At 49.9% G+C, this 19,269-nt stretch overlaps 1 protein-coding gene across 7 annotated transcripts in view; it reads right to left on the bottom strand.

Moving 5' to 3' along the window:
- ANK1 (ankyrin 1) overlaps nucleotides 1–19,269 on the bottom strand; it is a 240,830-nt gene that overhangs the window by 59,767 nt on the left and 161,794 nt on the right. For all 7 annotated transcript variants that reach the window (XM_055116509.2, XM_003823295.6, XM_034965993.3 and 4 more), the window contains exons 3-14: nucleotides 18,457–18,555; nucleotides 12,400–12,498; nucleotides 11,742–11,840; nucleotides 10,254–10,439; nucleotides 8,949–9,047; nucleotides 8,352–8,450; nucleotides 7,942–8,040; nucleotides 4,478–4,675; nucleotides 2,923–3,021; nucleotides 2,421–2,519; nucleotides 1,770–1,868; nucleotides 470–667 (exon numbers count right to left, since the gene is read on the bottom strand). In XM_055116509.2, the coding sequence (XP_054972484.1) occupies nucleotides 470–667; nucleotides 1,770–1,868; nucleotides 2,421–2,519; nucleotides 2,923–3,021; nucleotides 4,478–4,675; nucleotides 7,942–8,040; nucleotides 8,352–8,450; nucleotides 8,949–9,047; nucleotides 10,254–10,439; nucleotides 11,742–11,840; nucleotides 12,400–12,498; nucleotides 18,457–18,555 (1,473 nt within the window). The remainder of the gene's footprint in view (nucleotides 1–469; nucleotides 668–1,769; nucleotides 1,869–2,420; nucleotides 2,520–2,922; nucleotides 3,022–4,477; nucleotides 4,676–7,941; nucleotides 8,041–8,351; nucleotides 8,451–8,948; nucleotides 9,048–10,253; nucleotides 10,440–11,741; nucleotides 11,841–12,399; nucleotides 12,499–18,456; nucleotides 18,556–19,269) is intronic.

Raw genomic sequence — 19,269 nt, forward strand, 5'->3', positions numbered from 1 at the left:
AAAGCAAAGGCACAGCCATTTTTGAGCCCTCTGGGAGGCCGAAGACCTCAGGACTTGGCAGGCATCCCTGCACTTATGGTCCACACTCCTCTGGCAAGAGGGTCTCAACCACCTCACAGTGGTAGTTGATTGCTGGCTAGCTGAGGGCAGGGTATGAGTCTTAATCCTTCTCATATCCCCAGAACCTGTTTGTGACTTGGCCAAAGCAGGTTTCGACTAATAATTGTGCCATGATAAATGTATGAAGGCTGGCTGGGTGTGTGAGAAGCTGTGGTTGACTTCCTGTTTTGGGGAAGGATGGAGACACATCGGCTTGCAGGTGGTGGCCAGCCCTGAGTGTGATGACCCTTCCAGCTGCTTGCAGCATCATTGAGGTGACAAAGAGAACCAGGCAGGAATTCCCCTCCGAGCTCCAGGCCTGGCTGAGTGAGCCTGTTGCTTCCTTAGACCACGAGGCGGGAGGCTGTACCTTGGTCATGCAGGCCTGGGATGCTTCCTTTTCCAGAAGGGCCAGGACTGTTTCCACGTGGCCCTCACGGGCTGCAATGTGCAGGGGGGTGTGCCCGGCGGTGGTGGCCAGGTTGGGGTTGGCGTTATTTTCCAGCAGGAGCTTCACCATGTTTGTGTGGCCGATGCGAGCTGCACAGTGAAGTGGGGTCTGGTCATCCTGGACCCCGAAGGGAAAACAAAGAAGAAGAAACGCTGATGTTACCAAATCCAACTTTTCATCTTACAGAGAAGCAAGGCAGGGCCCAGAGAGGGCAAGTGACCTTCTCAAGGTCACACAGCTAAGAAGATGAAGAGTCAGGATTCGAATCAAGTCTCTGAGTTACAGGAACCAACATGCTGTATCCTATTGAATCCTTACAACAGTTCTTCAAGTGAGCTGTTATTTCTACCTTATTTCCCAAAGGCCCAGCCCTCCCATCTGTAAAATGGGAATAATAACGTCTACTTGCTAGGGCTCAGCTGGGATCAAGCGGATAATGTACATGGTTTCTGCGTTTGGTGCATAAAAGGCACTCAATGTAGTGTGGCTGCTCATCCGTCTCCCACATCCTTTCTGAGTGGATGCGCTTGTCTTTCTGCTTGAACTCTAGTTTGATTTTCTCTGTGCTGGGGTCAGGGGAGTCTCAACTGCTGACAGAGAATGAGGACTTTTCCACCCACACCCCCCCACTTCCTGTTTCTGAATGCTGCTGTCGGGCTGCCTGGGCCAGGTCTCATGGGGCCCAGCTGGAGGCTTCCCTCGAGGGCACCAAACACAAATCACAGGCCTGACTCTAAGGAGAACCCATCGTGGCCTGTGGTTAGGAAGCCTGCTGTTGGCTGAGTGAGCAACCGGCAAACTCCACAGCTCTTCTCACTGTCTACTCCTCCAACCCCCGCAAAATGTGTTTACAGCAAGGGGGACTCTCCAGTTTTAGATCAAGTAATTCTTGCCTGATTTTTGCTGGCAATGCTTTCTTTAAAAGGTTGCCCCCCTCCTTACATGGCAACTGTCATCGTTAGCCCAGGACATACTCAGGCCAGCCACGCACCTTGGACTTTCCTTATTTTAAAGAAATGTGGCTCTCATGCAAAAATATCCCTGGTCTTCTCAAACCCCCTGCAAAGCAGAATCTGAGCGCTCAGAGCGACCTGATCAGGATGAAAAGTGATCCCCAGGCCACAGCACTGCAGCCCCGCCTGGAATGAGGATGGGTTCTCTGCACAGTGCTGGAACTGTTCACATCTGAAACCCTTCCCTTCCTGCCTTCACTACTCACCTTGGCCTTGGCATTGACTTTGGCTTTGTTCTGGAGTAAATATTTGGCCACTTCCGTGTGCCCGGCTCTGGCTGCCATGTGTAGCGGGGTCTCCACTTTCTATAAAATAACAAAATTATAGAACTGTTCATACATGCCTGCTGTCCAAAACGGCACACACAGAGCTAGGAAGTGCAGCCTGGAGTGGCTTGGTGGGTTTTTGTCCAAGAGGTGGAGTTGCCCCAGCAGGCAGCTCTTTAGCCTGGTGTGTGTGCATGTGTGCATGCGCATGTATGTGTGTATGTGTGTGTGTGCACATGCGTGCAGGTGCATGCGTGTATATGAGTTTATGTGTGTGTCTGTGTATTCTAGGTACACTTAAAAGTAAACCCCAGAGCTAATGAATATTCAAAAATGTAAATGTATTCCCAGTGAACACTTACAGACATTCCAAAATTATTGTCCAAAACAAAACCTCCAAGGTTTACGGATGTGTGAGAAATTTAATCCAGAAAGCGTCAGTACACAGGGATGTCCTCCCCCAGTCTGAAGCATTGGCTGTTCTGGGAATCGTAGCTCTGTCCCCAGAGAGTAGGACTGGGAGCACTGGTGAAAGCTGCCCTCTGAGCTCTTGGTCTAGGGGAGCAAGCCCCTGCCTGCCTGAGGGCTTACCACGTTGGAGACGTTGGGCGACGCCCCCCGCTGCAGGAGGTTCTTCACGATGGGAAGGTGCCCCATGAAGGAGGCCACGTGGAGAGGTGTCAGGCCAGACTGAAACAGACAAAGGCAGAGTCCGATAAGTGGGAGTCTTTCCGCTCCCCTGAAGAAGAGAGAACCTGACAGTATCTAACGCTTTCACAAATGATTTTCCAAGAAAAGGGAGCTATATGAGGTGGGTTTGCTTCCAAGAAAATGGTTGGAGAAAAAAATTACTGTGGGCAAGTCATGCCCACTCTTACAACTTGCAAAAATTGTGTCTGATCTTGGAAAGCTCCGTAAGACTTGACTCATGTTCCCTTGTCCTAGTCACCCCTGATTCATTCCTTCCAGCAGTCCAGACTTGCAGACACACACACCCCTGCAGCCATACAAAGCTACAAAGAGCGACTCTTGGAGAAGGTGGGTCGGGGGAGACCACAGGCCTGCCCCCAGGCTCCTCTGCAGTCTCTCCTACCTCGGTGACCGCGTCGATCGAGGCTCCCGTCTTCAGCAGCAGCTCCATGACACGGACGTGGTTCTTTTTGCAGGCGATGTGTAAGGGGGTAAAGCCATTCTGCAGCCCACACAAAGGGAGACAGACAAGCAGGAGCTTACACACGGGCCCAAGGAACGCCCAGAAGACCACCTGGCTGCTCTAAAAGGCAGCTGCTGCCCAGGCCACCAGCAGATGCCCATAGACCAATCAACGAATTGATGCCAATTGATTAGTCTTATAATGTCAATTAATGCAAATCATGTAAGAGACAGGTGGCTCTCACTTGATGCACTAGATATGTTCCTGAACATGTTGTTTATAAACCTTTTTAAAAAATTTATTCATATTTTGGATGCACTAAAAGATCCTGCCATTTAAAGCCCCCTAAGGGTAAATTTACAATAAAAGAGTACTTTTGTGAAGCAAATCATGTTCCCTCTTCCCTGAAACCACTGATCATTTTTAGTGAAATGGATTTCTGCTTTAAAGTGTGATATACTCTGAATGTAAACTCTGAAGGGCAGAAATGTGTATTTGTTTTTGTCTGTTTTTTTCAGTGCTTTATCCACTTAAGGCAGTGGTTCTCAAACATGGGAGGTGGTGGTGGGGGGGTATCATTTGCACCTCACCCCCAAAACATGTGGCAATGTCTGGGGACATTTTTTATTGTCAGCTAGGGAAGGAGAGCTATGAGTGCTTAGTGGGTACAGGCCAGGGATGCTGCTAAACATCCTACAACACACAAGACCACAAATATCGACCCCAAATGTCAATAGTCCTGAGGCTGGGAAATCCCAACTCCCCTGTAACAGTACGTGGCCTGTGGGCACTGCTCAGTGAAAGCTTTTTTGAGCGAGTGAGTGAATGAATGAATGAATGAGCCATCCTCTGCCATCCCTGGAGGATATCCTGCCCCTCAGTTCTGCTGCCTTGGGAAGAGGCAGAGAGGAGACGTGGTTACAGGCGTGCTTAGTGCAAAGCTACAGCCCTACTGGATCCCCAGACTCCCTGGGAGCCCCTGTCCTGGGAAGGAGGCAGAGGAACCACAGGAGGGATTTGCTCTGGGCCTGAGCTTCCCTTTACACGAGTGCCATGAGAACTGCAAGCCCATCTGTGGACGAAGGATGCTCAGCTCTGGCCATCTCATTCATCCCCAAAGCAGCTCAGAAAGCCACGCAGCCTCTAAGGAATCACTCAGCTCCAGGCCTGGCTCCACTGGAGAGATGCCCCAAGCCCGCATACCTACCATGCAGGATGCTTCCTGAGTCCGGTCTCCTGGGCCCAAACTCATCCCTGACCTCGGCCTGGTCACCGGGGCAGGGGTCGATACCCAGGTGGGTGTGCAGTGGAGGGTGCAGGAGGGGTGCACACCAGGCCCCCACCATCCAGTGCTGTCACACCCCACTGCTCAGGCCTCGAATCTGGGGAGCTCCGGGCACCTGCCGCCCTTCCCACAGGCCCAGCCATGCCTCTCTGGTCCTGCCCCCAGCCTGCCCTGCCACTCTGCACCTTCTCCAGCAGCACCCCCACTCACCAGGGCTCTGGAGTTGGGTTTGGCCCCTTTATCCAGAAGGACCTTAGCCACCCTGTGGTGTCCACAGTGGGCAGCCACGTGGAGTGGGGTCAGGTGGTCCAGGGTGATGTCGTCTATCTCTGCGTCGTATTGCAACAGGAGCCGGACACAGTCGAGGTGGTCTCCCTGAGCCGCCATGTGAATTGGGGACAGGCCGTTCTGGGTAAAGAGGAAAACACAAGCAATCACAGAGTCTTCTGGGGACCGAGCACGGAGATTCAGGACGATTCCAAAGTCACTCCCTACTTCTTCCCTACACAATGTTTCCACAAGTCTCCGGAGGGAGCTTGGCTCACCCTGGCCTCCACGCTCCTGCCGGTCTCTGACCACAGACATTCTCCTTTCCACCTGGCCAAACCTTCAAAGCCATGTCCAGCAGACCCACCTCTTCCAGAAAGCCTTCCTGACCACTCTAGACTCCTGTGGGCTTTCCTTATCTGCACCATGCGCTCAGACCTTATTCTCATATTTGCCCAATTATATCCATAGCTAACTTTTTAGGGGAGTGTATCTTTTCTCTTTACTTATACGCCTCTTAAGATCAGTGACTTAGCCTAATATTTCTCCTTAAATGCCCCACAGTGCCGAATACATGCATGTAACACACATCATGGTCCTTAAATTATGTGATTTTGAATGAATGAATGAATGAATGAATGATGATAAAATAGAACTTGGATCTAAATCCCTCTGTTCCTTGTCCCTATCAAATGCAGTTCAGTTGAAGAAAATTCTGTTAAGGATACTCATTTCTCAAACAGCAATTTGTTTAAAAAACATAAAAGAGAGAGGAGACTCATTCATTCATTCAGACAGTAATTCAACACATATTTTTCAAGTGATTAATGTGCACCTGGTATGGGTTAAGCTCTGGGGAAACAGAAGAGAACAGACGTAACCCCCGACCCAAGGAAGCTTGTAGACAGACATGGTGTTGTCTTTCAGTGCCCTGAAGTGGGATGATCAAAGCACAGAGGTGTGCACAAACAGATGGCGTCCCTGATGAAGGAGGGGCACTGGGAGGGAGGAGGTGAGGCCTGAGCTAGGACTTGAAAGGAGCTGAATGGAAGTTCACCAGGAGGACCAAAGGGGAAGAACATCCTAGTGAAGGGAGCAGCAAGTGCAACATCACAGAGGCAGCTACCCTAGGGGAACCCAGGGGCCTCCATGCAGTTCGACAGTCCGGGGTGAGGTGATTCCAAGCATGGAGTCAGGCTGGAGAGGAGGCTGGAGCTGCGCCAAGAAAGGCTAGGAGCTCAGGACCTGGGACTTCAGCTTTTAGAAAGTGGAAATGAGAGGATTTTCATCAAGGAAGACGCAAATCAGTTTCCATGACAGCAGATGTTAGTGTTACAGGCTGAATTAGGTCCCACAAAATTCACATGCTGCAGTCTTAACCCCCAGGACCTCAGAATGTGACCTTGTTTGGAAACAGGATCTTTGGGGATATAATAAGCTAAAATGAGGTCATTAGTGTGAGTTCTAATCTATGACTGGCGTCCTTAGAAACAGGGAGATTTGGGCACCTGCACAGCAGGAAAATGTCACATGAAGATGAAGGCAGAGGTCAGCATGATGCTCTATAAGCCAAGGAAACCAAAGATTGTGCCCAAACCACCAGAAGCTCGAGGAGAGACCTGGAAGAGATGCTCCCTCACAGCCTGAGAAGGAATCAACCCTGCCAGGCACTGTAGCTCACCTCTGTAATTCCAGCACTTTGGGAAGCAAAGGTGGGCAGATCACTTGAGGCCAGGAGTTCGAGACCAGCCTGGCTAACATGGTGAATCCCCATCTCTACTAAAAATACAAAAATAGGCCAGGCGTGGTGGCATGTGCCTGCAATCCCAGCTACTCAGGAAGCTGAGGCATGAGAATCAATTGAACCTGTGAGGCGGAGGTTGCAGTGAGTAGAGATCACACCGCTGCACTCCAGCCTGGGTGACTGAGTGAGACTTCATCTCAAAAAAAAAAAAAAAAAAAAAAAAAGAACCAACCCTGCTGACACCTTGATCTTGACCCTCCAGCTTCTGGAAGTGTGAGACAGTAAGTTTCTGTTGTTTAAGCCACTCAGCATGTGGTTCTTTGTTAAGGTGGACTGAGCTAACTCAGTTAGTTACACTTGCATTTCAGAAAGGTTGTACGATAGTTCCCAATTGAAAAGTCACATATTCTCAGTAAGGAATTTTCATAAGCATTCTTTTCAGCCCCATTCTAATGATCTGGATAATAAAACAAAAAATCTTAACTTCTGGCCATGTATTATGTTTAAATACAGCACTCCTGGAAAAATGTTGGGAATTTTCTAATAATTTAACTGATAGTAGCAATTCTACTTTCATTTAGCTGAGGAGTTTTACTTTTAGATAGCTTTTGAAGACATTATCTCACATGGTCATCCCAATAATCCTAGGAGAGAGGGTGGGGGCTCTCCAGATGAGGAAACTGAAACACAGAGAGGGCAAGACACACGTTCATAGTCACACGGCAAATCAGCCAAGGATGGAGGGTTAAATGAGAAACTGCTTTAGTAGAGGACACCCTCATGCAACAGCACACACAGACACACGCAAGAACCAGTGTGGGGACTATGAATCATGACCCAAATTAATGACAGCTCTACAGAACAGAACATGATAATGTGTCGGGAATAAATCAGCTTTCACTGTATGGTCTAAGCCATCATTTTATGACAGAACTGCTCGTGGGAAACCTCCTGGGTAGCTGTGAGTGGGCCTGGCTTTTGCCTTGCTCTGCTCTGACACAGCTCAATTCACGGGGCAGAGGGCCCAGAGCAGGCACAGGCAGCAGTGTGGCTGACAGCTTTCACTCCTTGAAGACTCGAGTCCTTATGTTAGAGCCACGTAACGGGCCTTTTCTCTGGCCCGTAATGGAGCCTGAGAAGAACTGTGTTCTTTTCTTTTTAACTTCGCTTCAGTCTGGCCCAGGCTCTGAAGACTTCTCAGAGTACTTAGTGCCTGTCTTTTCTGGAGCTAGGAAGAGAGACATAGGGATTGATCTAGAGCAGTAGTAGGCGAACTACACAACCTGTGAGTCAAATCCGCCCTGCAACCAGTGTTTGTCAATAACATTTTATTGGAACACGGGCCCTAGTTTGCATATTGCCTATGGCTGCTTTTCTGCTACGTTGGCAGTGTTGAATCATTGCAACAGGGACCACGGCCTGCAAAGCCTAAAATTGTCTAATACCTGGTCCTTTAGATAAAAAGTTTGCCGACCCTGATCTAGTTACGAATTAGAGCTACACTGAGAGTCTCCTATGTGATAGGCCTTGTAATAAATGTCAAAGGTGCTATCTCATTTAGTAGTATTAGCATCTGTGTTTTACAGAAATAGGATTTGATGCCAGGTCTGTTGGACCTGGAGCCCTGCCTAGAAAATGCGCCTCACAGGAAGGAAGCACACACCTTGGTTTTGGCTTGGATTGGTGCCCCGTGGTCCAGCAGGATCTCTGAGATTCGCACGTGCCCATTTCGAGCTGCACAGTGGAGAGGTGTCAATTCGTCCTTTAAAAGACAGAGTCAAAAACAGAAAGCCCAAAAGGCAGCTATCAGAGGCCATTTGGAGAGAAGACTGCCTATGGCATCATCCCAGCCCACGCAAGTGCTGACGTTTCCTCAAGCACCAGCTCGACCTCAGCACAGTTTTACTATTGCCTCCCGCTGCACGCGGCACTGCCCAGAATACTGCTGCAGGCGGCTCTGGGAGGCTGGTGGTGCATCCCTAACTAGGTCACCAAGGGCCCGCTGCTCTGGGTGAGGCTTGTGAGGGGGGAACTCCCTCCCCCTGCCTGGCTACAGCACCTGCTGGCACCCACCTTGGTCTTGGTTTCTATCTGGGCTCCCCGATCCAGCAGCAGCCGCACCATGATCACGTTGCCCCTGCGGGAGGCGATGTGCAGTGGCGTGATGCCGTTCTGAAGGGAGGAAGCAGGACGGTCAGGGCGCATCATCCTTCCCTGGAATGCAGCTGCTATGCACCCGCTCCCCTTGTCCCCAACCCCCAGTCCCCAAGCCTGCAACAGCGTTGTCAGGGCATTTCTGGCCTAAGACATTTTAAAACCTGAAAGGACCTGCCAACAGGATGGGTCATCCCACCACACCACCCAAGCCCATGCCTCCCAGAGTCAACATAACAGACTGCAGGAAAGTCAGTTATTTGGAAATCACTCTCTGCCCTCCAGGTTTCCCATTTTTAGGATGGGCAAATGGAGTTTAGGGTTTTCTCAAGACAAAGCAGGTGGAAACTGGGGGGTAGATGATCAGAAACCTGCCAGCAAGGAGCCCGACCAGACAGCAGGGCTGTTTAACCCACAGGCACTTCTGCCACTGGGATGAAACCCATGGTGCCGAGGCAGGAGCAACTGCCAGCCCCAAGCCCCCGGACAGTGAGGGCGCACGTGCCCCAGGGTTACCTGTGGTGTGAAATTGACGCTGGCTCCTCTGTTGAGGAGCAACTGGGCCACGTTGAGGTTCTCGTAGTGAGCCGCGATGTGCAGGGGCGTGAATCCCGTCTGGGGCACAACAGAGGGGGAGAAACTTGTTATATGTGATTTACTTCTATCTCAGAATCAGCCCTGGGATGCAGGAAACTCAGGTGGGGCAACAGGACTTTACAGACAAAGGAGATTTTGATGGGTGGGAACATTTGGTGAGGGGGTCAAGAGAGGCTTTATGGCACAGTGTATTCAAAAGCTGGGGGTCTGCCCTGAGCAACCCGAATTATATGTTAACCTCAGACTCTGTGGGCCCGTTCGTCAGAGTGATCACCGACAAAGAGATTTTCATTCATGAATGAAAGTGTAATGGGGCTATGGTCTTTTTTTCCTCCCATTTAGACAGGGTCTCACTGTGTTGCCCAGGCTGGAGTGCAGTGTGATGTGATCACAGCTCACTTCAGCCTCGACCTCCTGGGCTCAAGCAATCTTCCCACCGCAGCCTCCCCAGTAGATGGGACTACAGGCGAACACCATCATGCCCAGCTAATTTTTAAAAAAATGTTTTAGAGGCGGGGTCTCACTATGTTGTCCAGGCTGGTCTCCAATTCCTGGGCTCAAACCATCCTCCTGCCTCAACCTCCGTCCATTGTCATCATTCTGTTCCAGAGCCTGAAGGCAGGCCTAACCCCACCCAGGTGTTTTCCAGACAAAACCCGGTGGATCTGGGGCCGGTGGAAGAGGGGAGGGGCGGGGTGCAGGAGGGGACTTTGAATAACTCCAGTAAATCCATTTCCACTAAAAGAAAACCAGCAGCCTCAGCCTACAGACAGCAGATCAGCAGTGCCTCCGAACACCGGAGAGCGTGCCCAGGTGCACGCAGGCGTGCAAGGTCCCGGACCCCCTTTCTCCACACCCCAGCCCCTGCACGCCTCCTCCCTCCACTACGGGGCAGCCGGGGAGGAGAGATGAAGGAACATCAGGAAGGCCGCCTCCTGGGGTTCCAGGGTGACCCGCCCTGCCCGCCTGGACACATTTCCAGATGACCTGGAGCAACAGGAACCACCCCCGCTGCTCACCAAGAGCACGTTTCCGTGCATCTGCCAGGGATTTAGAGCGGGGCTGTCCAGGGGCCCCCCTGCGTCCTGGGGTGAGGGCGCTCAGTGCGCACTGCCCGCCCTGCACGCTCGGTTCTCCTGCCTGGGAAGTCGCTGGGCGTGCGCGGTGCCCCCTGAGCCCACGGGCGTCCGCGGCCCAAGGCTCCTCCCTCCTCCTCGCCCTCACCTTGGAAAGCACGTCCGGGTTGGGGTCGTTCTGCAGCAGCACCGCAGCCGTGCGCGTGTCGTCGTTGCGGGCCGCGATGTGCAGGGCCGGGAGGCGCACCTTCCCCTTGGTGCCGTAGTTGATGAGGTGCGCGACGACGTTCTCATGGCCCTGCTGCAGGGCCACCGCCAGAGGCGTGAAGCCGTCCTGGCCAGAGGAGGAAAATGCTTTGCTCTGACTCGTCTGACGCCAGCCGCCCTTCACACGGGACACACCCTTGCCCCTCGGGTTTATGCTCCCAGCAGCCCCAGCCTGAGGGACCTACCTCCACCAAAGCCCTCTTCATCCGCCAAGTTTAGCCTAAATGCCATCTCCTCCCTGAAGCCCTTCCTGCCTCCACTTCCTTTCTCTGCAATCTCACAGAGCCTGCCGAATTTTTCTTTAGCATTAATTTAGTTTTCCTTTATAATTTGCTTCCAGTTTGACTTGTTTTAAGAAACTTTTGACTGCTCAGATTCTTTGCCGGCTCTCTTTCTCACCCCATCTGCTGGTACCAGCATAGTGCCTTGACAAGGCAGAACATTACTAACACCGACCAAAGGCCAGAGTCCACACCAGGCCCTGATAATTCAATTGTGAGCTATTATTATTATTATTATTTTATTTTTGAGACAGGGTCTCACTCTGTCACTCAGGTTGGAGTATGGTGGTGCAATCATGGCTCACTGCAGCCTTAACCTCTTGGGCTCAAGTGATCCTCCCCCTTAGCTTCCCAAGTAGCTAAGAATAAGGCACACACCACCACACCCAGCTAATTTTCTTTTTCTGTAGAGACGGGGTCTTGCTGTGTTGCCCAGGCTGGTCTTGAATTCCTGGCCTCAAGTGATCCTCCCACCTCAGCCTCCCAAAGCGGTTGGATTATAGGCATGAGCCACTGCGCTTGGCCATGAGCTACTATTATTAATTCCCTCAGTTGTGGACATACTAAAGGGCACAGGACCACAGGAACTGATAAAACGGAATGACAACAAAGTCATGTCATTGAGCCATCCAAAGTTAAGAGTCAAGAGACTCCTTGGCTCTATCTAGTCCAATTTCATCATTTCACCAATGACAAGACTGAGGACCATAGCTAATGAGACTTGTCCAAGGGTGCATGGTGGTTTTGTGGCAAGAGCCTTTCTCATTAAGGCCCAATGCAAACTTGCCAACCATACACATGCATGCTTCGCCTGCCCCCTCCAGTCACAAGTATTGGCCATAGCGGGAAGGACACCCTCAAGTGTGACGTCGTTTCTTTGGTACGTGTCTGGGCCTTCTTCAAGACCCATGACTTTGTCATTAGTCCCTTGCAGAACCTGACAGCACTCTGGATTAGTGCAGCGACCTGAAGGTCATCCATCATGACATGGATGCACCCCAAGCCACATCCCAGGTAGGTGTCACCTGAAGCAAGGTTGTACACCTGGGAGACTTCTGGTGGTGACGACATTTTTCCAAGGTACTTACTTCTGTGGCTACATTCTGGTTAGCTCCATTTTCCAGTAAAAACTTAACCACTTCCAAGTGGTTCTCTTGTGCTGCCATGTACAGGGGTGTAAAACCTTTCTGTAAACCAAGAGAGGACATCATTAGCATCCACCCGCAATGTAAGAAAGGCCTACGCCAGCACAACGTCCTCTCACCTGGAGGACAGCGCTCTCTTCATTCCATTTCCTCCCACCTGACCCCTCCTAAGGAAACTCATTGTCATGGTGACTGGTGTCCTGGGATTATTACAAAAGGCCACAGAGGCTGTGCCTCCCCTCGCCACCGTAGGTCAGTCTCTTCGGCTCACATACTCCTCATTGATTTCATCAATGCTGCACTGCACACCTCATTCCCCCAGTCCTCAGTTTCTCTCTCCACCTAGGCTACAACTGGACATATTATTTGGCTTAGGTCCAAAACAATTCAACCCCGTCATGCTTAGGACATGCAGTCTATGCATGTGAAGTAATAAAGGACACCTTCACCACTGCTCAGAGACATGCTCCTGAGAAATCTAGGCCCTGCCCCACAGTAGTGTGTGTGTTAACACAGCTGCCAATGGACCCATGAGGGAGCAGCAAAGAGGAACCACCTGTGGAAAGGCAACACCCTCTAGTCCAGACCAGAGAGCCATTACCTGTGACTGGGCGTTGACGTTGGCTCCATAGTTGACAAGCTCCCGGACCACCTCATCCTGCCCGGCCAGAGCAGCGATGTGCAGGGCCGTGTTCCCCTTCTGAAACACATGGGGAAAGGGAACAGAGGCGGTTTCCCACTGGGCCTGCTACGGGACCAGCAAAGGTCTGTGGACAGGTGCTGCTTGAGGGACCCGGGGGCTTTCTTCATGGCCAAAAGGGGTAGAAAGGACACACGTGTGTGCTTGACCCATTGCACATCCTGAAATCATACTGAAAGTACAGGGAGGAAGATCCAGCCTGTTCTCTGTGACAAACAATGCTGCAAGAGCCATAAAAAAGAAGGAAATCAGGTCTTCCGTAGCAACTCGGCTGGAACTGGAGGCCAGTAACTTACATGAAGCAACTCAGAAGCAGAAAGTCAAATACTGCATGTTCTCACCCGTAAGTATGAGCTACATAATGTGCACACGTGGACATACAGAGAGTGGAGAGACACTGAAGACTCAGAGGGTGGGAGGTGGGGGCAATGAGAAATTATCCTTTGGGTGGGATGCCCACTCTTCGGGTGATGGCCACACTAACAGCCCAGGCTTCACCACTACACAATGTATCCATGGAACAAAGCTGCACTCATACCCCCTCAATCTATAAAAAGAAAAACATTTAAAAAGAAGACCACCAGCACTGGCTGGTGTGATTGGAGTGGCGCAGGAAGGGGGCAGGTGACACTGAGATGTGCGGTTGAAGGAGAGTGCGGCCATGTCAAAGGAACTCCTTTTTTTTTTATGTATCCATAATAATTAAAAATAAAAAATTTTTGTAAAAGAAAAATAATACTGAAAGAAAAAAACACCCCCCGCCAACACACAACTTCTGAACATCTAATCTGCTGTGTGCGTGCGGCGTCCTGTCCCCAGCAGACAGCGCGTCGGCGTCCCTCAGGACACACACTGGAAGGCTTGTCAGCGAGCTGGCCTTCCGCGGACCTGCAGCTCCGCTCAGCCTGCAACTCTGCAAGGCAACAAGCCCTCTGAGAGGCCTGGGAGCGCCGGGAAAGGAGGCCAGCAGGTCCCTCAGGCCCATACCTTTGACGCCATCCCAGGGATACCCACAGAACACAAGCTGCAGTGGAGGGGACAAAGAGATGGGAGGCAGGAGAGTGAGGAAAGCATTGTACAGAAAAGGAAAGGGTAAGATCAACTCTATGATGTATGTAGGGAAGAGAAGAAAAATCAGAAAATAAATGGGGGGTAATAAATGGAATACAATCTGGCCAAGAAAAATACAAAGAATATCCAACATACTAGTAAGCAAAATGTAATGAGTAAGGGTTCACCAAATCCAAGAGGAGAGAAAAACTGGAGAGAATAAACACTGGAGGAAAACTAGGCACGTAATTGTTTTAAACTTTGTAAAAGATAAGAACCAATGGCAGAGACTGAGAAATAAGGCAGGTTCTGAGAAAGTGAGTTTTTGTTTTGTTTTATTTTGTTTTTAGAATTGGAGGTCTCGCTCTAACACCCAGGCTGGAGCACAGTGGCACCATCATAACTCACTGCAGCCTCCAACTCCTGGGCTCAAGTGATCCTCCCACCTCAGCCTCCCAAGTAGGTGGGACTAAGGCGTGTGCCACCGTGCCCAGCCAATTTTTAAATTTTTTGTAGAGATGGGCTCTCACTTTGTTGTCCAGGCTGGTCTCCTGTCTTAGCCTCTCAGCACTCTGGTATTACAGGCATGGGCCTGAGAACATGAGTTTAACATTCTCAGGTTTTCTTGTCTGGATTCTTCTTTGATATTAAACAACAATTCACAGACAGGACCAGCAGCCTCCATCTGTTCCCGGGATACCCACAGCCTTCCAGCCAGGCTCCTGCCAGCCCCTGGGGGTCCTGGACCACAATGTCAGCACTGCCTCTGGGGGTGGACTCCCCTGGGTGCCCTGCACCTGCGCCCCAATTCAGGGAGTTGAGGGGCAGGGGCGGGCAGCCTCCACTCCATGCTTCTGTCAAATAGGGCGAGTGGAGAAAATAGGTCCATGGTCGGACCCATCTGTCCCTGCACTACTTAAGGAGCAGAGATCTCAAACAACCTCATTTTTAGAGTTTAGACAGTATGTAGTTCTTTTTACTAAACTACATAATCATTAACTAATCCATTTCAAGAAACTTAAGAACTGACAAGCAGGGACTTTGGACTCTGACCTTGCCCAGTGGCTCCTGTCACCTGGAGGAAAAGCTTCCTCACTGAGATGGAAGGGAGCAGCCTGGGTCCTAGCCGCGTGGCCCCCCAGCCGCTGCTGACCCTGCTTCCCCGCGTCAGGGAGGCAGCCCCATGAGGCCGCCCTGGGGGCTGGGAAGCAGCTCAGGTCTGTTTCTTGTACTCTGCCTGGTAATTCAAGCATAAAGCCTGGGGCTGGGTGCAGCAGCTCACATTGGTAATCCTGGCACTTTGGGAGGCCAAGGCGGGAGGATTGCTTGAGTCCAGGAGTTCAAGACCAGCCTGGGAAACAGTGAGACCCAGTCTGTCTGTCTTTTCTTTCTTTTTTTTTTTTTTAAAGGCATAAAGCCTGTTTATGTTTTGTTTTGTTTAAAGGCAGGCACTTCCCATCTGTTGCCTCCTGAAGTTGTCTTTTTGATTTCTCCTCAAGTTCTATTTGATGAAGAAAAAGGTTTTTCCTCAAGTATCCATTGGAGAATAAATGCCAGATATGAAAGTCTGGAAGCTCATTAATAATTTTTCATAGAAGTCCAAAGAGCCTCCATTGAGAGGCTTGGCACCTGCTGTACCAAATGGAGCAGCACTGCTGGCACCAGAAACTTTTCTAAACACCAGGACGCTGAGCTCCAAGTGGCATCTTCTGGGCTCCCATGGAAAAGAAGGAGGCATCCTGGGTGCATTCATTCACTGGCCACATGCTTCCTGGGCATAAGCACAGAAGGCCTGGGCCAGCATGGAGGCACAGAGGCCGTGGAGACATCAAGAGGCTCACGTCAAAGGTTTCTTTCCAACTGACCCTTCCTGCCTGAAGTCCAATGATATGAGAGCTTTCCTTACCCCACGAGGAGGGGAAGGTCACCCTGTTTTGGGGAGCTCATCAGTGATGGAAACCTGGCTATGGATCTTGGTTCGGGCCAGCTGAGCCAACGGTAGCATAAGTGAGGAATAAGAACACAGGGAAAATTCTGGAAGTGGACCTCCTTTCCCCTATCTACACACACACATTATGAGGCTCAAGAAGGCCCCTGGCTTAAGTTGTGGGAGTCACAGGAAAAGGGATTTGTGAGCCTCTATTTTCTCTGCCCCTCCCTCACCATGAAAGAACATGGCCTCAAAGGAGCAGGAAAAATTACTTAGCTATATTTTGCTCCACAAACACCCAATTTCTCTATTTTCAGGGGCTCACAGAGCTCAGAGCAGGGAGGATGGTTGCATGGGTGCTGATTGAATGCAAGTGGAAGCGGGAGAGGGACCCCAAGTGAGAGAGCAGGCTTTTTTCCAGTGGAGATGAAAGCTGTCCCCATTCATTAACAGCTTAGGTGCTGAGCTCCAGTCTCTAAGAGCTGGAGATAGGAGGATGGGGAGAGAATGCATTTGTTTTGTGCTTTTAAAATTTCTAAGTACATTTTAGGAATCTAAATTGGTTTTGGCTTTTTACTCTTTTTCTTCTTTTTTTTTTTTTTTCATCTTTCTGCTGCCTGGGAGCCCCATCACAGTCCCCAATCTGTTGTGACTCTTCCCCAGCCCACGGTTTCAGTTCCACCTTTTTTTTCCCCCTCTCTCTGGATGGTATTCCAAAGCCACGTTGGCTTAGAAAATTTCTAAAAATAAAAAAGACACACCAAGTGTTCACTTGCAAAATCACAACCTGGGGAGGAGATTCGGAAATAGTCGAAGCGCTGAAGCCTCGTGTTTCCGCAGCCCTTGAAGGCACGCCAGGGCAGGCGCCGCTCCGGCACACGCGGGGCAGGTCAGATGGCACACAGCTCACAGCCAGGTACGTGGGAGTGTGCAGAGAAAATAATCTCACCCTTCATCCACACGAAAAGCAGGGTGGGAACAATTGGAATTTGACATAGAATTTGGGAAAAAAATACCCCGTATCCAGTCAGAAAGAGCAACTCAGTTTATTTTATCCATAAGTGCAATAAGATCTTTTCACATTCAGGAAATGACATGAAAATTACAGAATTTTACCTCAAGAGATGATTCTACCTTCATAATATTTTGGTAGTTCACTTCATAACCATAAATTATATCTGTTCTCTACATATTGTTCTTCTATGTTCTCGGCTTGAGAGGCGGCAAACTGTTTGCTGCATGGAACTGAAATTGAGGTTGTGTGTGAGACCACGTGTAATATATACCAAAAGGAAAATAAGAGGCTAGGGGGAAAGAACTCCAGAAGAAAAACATGGGAAAGGAACAGAGGAGGGAAGAGAAGAGAAAACAGTAACTGGGGAGACAGTACTTGAGTTAGCAAATGGAGATGATTTTTTGTTTCATTTTATTTATTTATTTTTGAGAGGGAGTCTGTCTCTGTCACCCAGGCTGGAGTGCAATGGCGCGATCTCGGCTCACCGCAACCTCCACCTCCTGGGTTCAAGCGATTCTCCTGCCTCAGCTTCCCGAGTAGCTGGGATTACAGGCCTGTGCCACCACGACTGGCTGATTTTTGTATGTTTAGTAAAGATGGGGTTTCGCCATGTTGGCTGGGCTGGTTTCGAACTCCTAACCGCAGGTGATCTCCCCTCCTCGGCCTCCCAAAGTGCTGGGATTAGAGGTATGAGCCACCACGTCCAGCCTTGTTTCGTTTTATTTATTTATTTATTTTTGAGATGGAGTTTCACTCTGTCACCCAGGCTAGAGTGCAGTGGTGCAGTCATGGCTCACTGCAACCTCCACCTCCGCTTGAGGCAGGGTTCAAGCGATTCCCCTGCCTCAGTCTCCTGAGTAGCTGGGATTACAGGCGCCCGCCACCACGCCCGGCTAATTTTTGTATTTTTAGTAGAGACGGGGTTTCACCATGTTGGCCAAGCTGGTCTCAAACTCCTGACCTCAAGTGATCCTCCCGCCTCAGCCTCCCAAAGTGCTGGGATTACAGGCGTGAGCCACCGCGCCCAGCCTGTTTCATTTTATTTTTAATTGCTGGCTGCATCTTGTTTGATAAATAAGATGCATGTCAGGTAAAAAATGAAACTTATTTTGCAATCTATAGATGTATCAATTTCATGACTCTGGGATTTCGAAGTTGAGTCACTGGTATTTATAATCTACTGAAATGGAGTGAAATACGTTACTGTGGATGCCTGGCGTCGCCTCATGCCAAACGCCTCCTCATGAAAGAGAATGCTGTTCCAGATCGTTAGCGAGGAGAGGAAATCAGTTTGGGGCTGAACAAGGAAGACTTGCTGGAGAAGGAGAAATGAAAGAAATCTGGATTCTTCTCTACAACCCTCAGTAACAACATGGTCACTAGTATTTATTGATTCCTTACTACAGGAATCAGTAATCAATTAATATATCCAATAATCAATAAGTGCATCCAATAAGTAGTAAATGCATCCATCCAATAAATACATCCAGGCATTTGATGTATGCCATCTCACTTACTTTTCATACCAACCCTGCAACTAAGTATTATTATCTCCATTTTACAGACAAAGAAGCTGAGGCTTCACAGTGGCCAAGTAACTCGTCCCAGGTCACAGAGTGTGAAGTATGTCTGCTGGGATTCGACTCCAGGCACCTGATTGGCGCTTCCAGAGCCCTTGGACACTGAGTTAGAGTCAAGGACCCTGAGAAAGTATAAAGCCACCAGGAAAGGGCTCTATTTTTAGATACGTAACCTAGTGATGAGGATAAAGGCCCACTGAATCTTTCTGGAAACGGGGTCTGTTTCAGGCAGCTTCAGGGATTCAGAGAACTAAAAAGTGATTGGAAGGATAAGAGAAATTCAGATGCATGCCTGAGTTCTCTCATGAAGGACTGGTTTCTAAGGAAGGACTCACAAACTTGAATTTTCAATGCAAAGCTCCCCCACTCCCTGTGAGACATACCTTGGTTGTTGTTTCTAGAATGATTTCTTTGTGCAGAAGTTCAACCACCATTTTCACATGGCCTTCCTTAGAAGCCAGATGCAAGCCATTCAACCCATTCTGTAAAGAGCAGAGAGGCGGGAAGGGCATGGTTAGTCAAATGGTGCTTTCTGCAGGTCCCAGTGGGGGCCCAGGCCCCTTCCCAGCCCTGAGGTGTTCACAGCACTGGAGAGAAGGAGTGGAGTGTGTCTAGAGGTTGGAAGGGGCACAGGGCAGGGCCACCCAGCCTCCCCTTCACGCCTCAGGTCACAACAGAGCAGAGATGGAAAGGAAGGGCAAGAGCTAGCCTGCCACTCCCAGATGTGAATTAGGCAGTAAGCTCTCACAACACCCATGGTGACCTTGAAATTCATGTCGAGGCCAGGCTTTAGGCAGCCCACTTAATTAAAATGATGTAGCTTCAACCCCTGGTTAATTTTCACAGCAGTGACCAGGAAAAGCAAAGTGGTAACACCAGTGCATCCTAAATACTTGTAGAAATAGACATATGTTTGGTAAGATGTTAAACTCTGAAGCAAGGTCATATGAGAAATGAATACCACCAACCACCCAGCTGTAAGATTTCCTCAATAGAAAAATCAGTATTAAAATAGCCCCTTTGGCCCAGTACAGTGGCTTACACCTGTAGTCCCAGCGCTTTGGGAGGCTGAAGCAGGCTGGTTGCTTGAGCCCAGGATTTTGAGACCAGCCTGGGCAACATGATGAAACCCTAGCTCTACAAAAGAAAAAAAAAAGCCCACAGAAGTATACAGGTGTGGTAGTGTGTGCCTATAG

Source organism: Pan paniscus, chromosome 7 (genome assembly GCF_029289425.2).
Source record: "Pan paniscus chromosome 7, NHGRI_mPanPan1-v2.0_pri, whole genome shotgun sequence".
NCBI classification, from domain to species: Eukaryota; Metazoa; Chordata; class Mammalia; order Primates; family Hominidae; genus Pan; species Pan paniscus.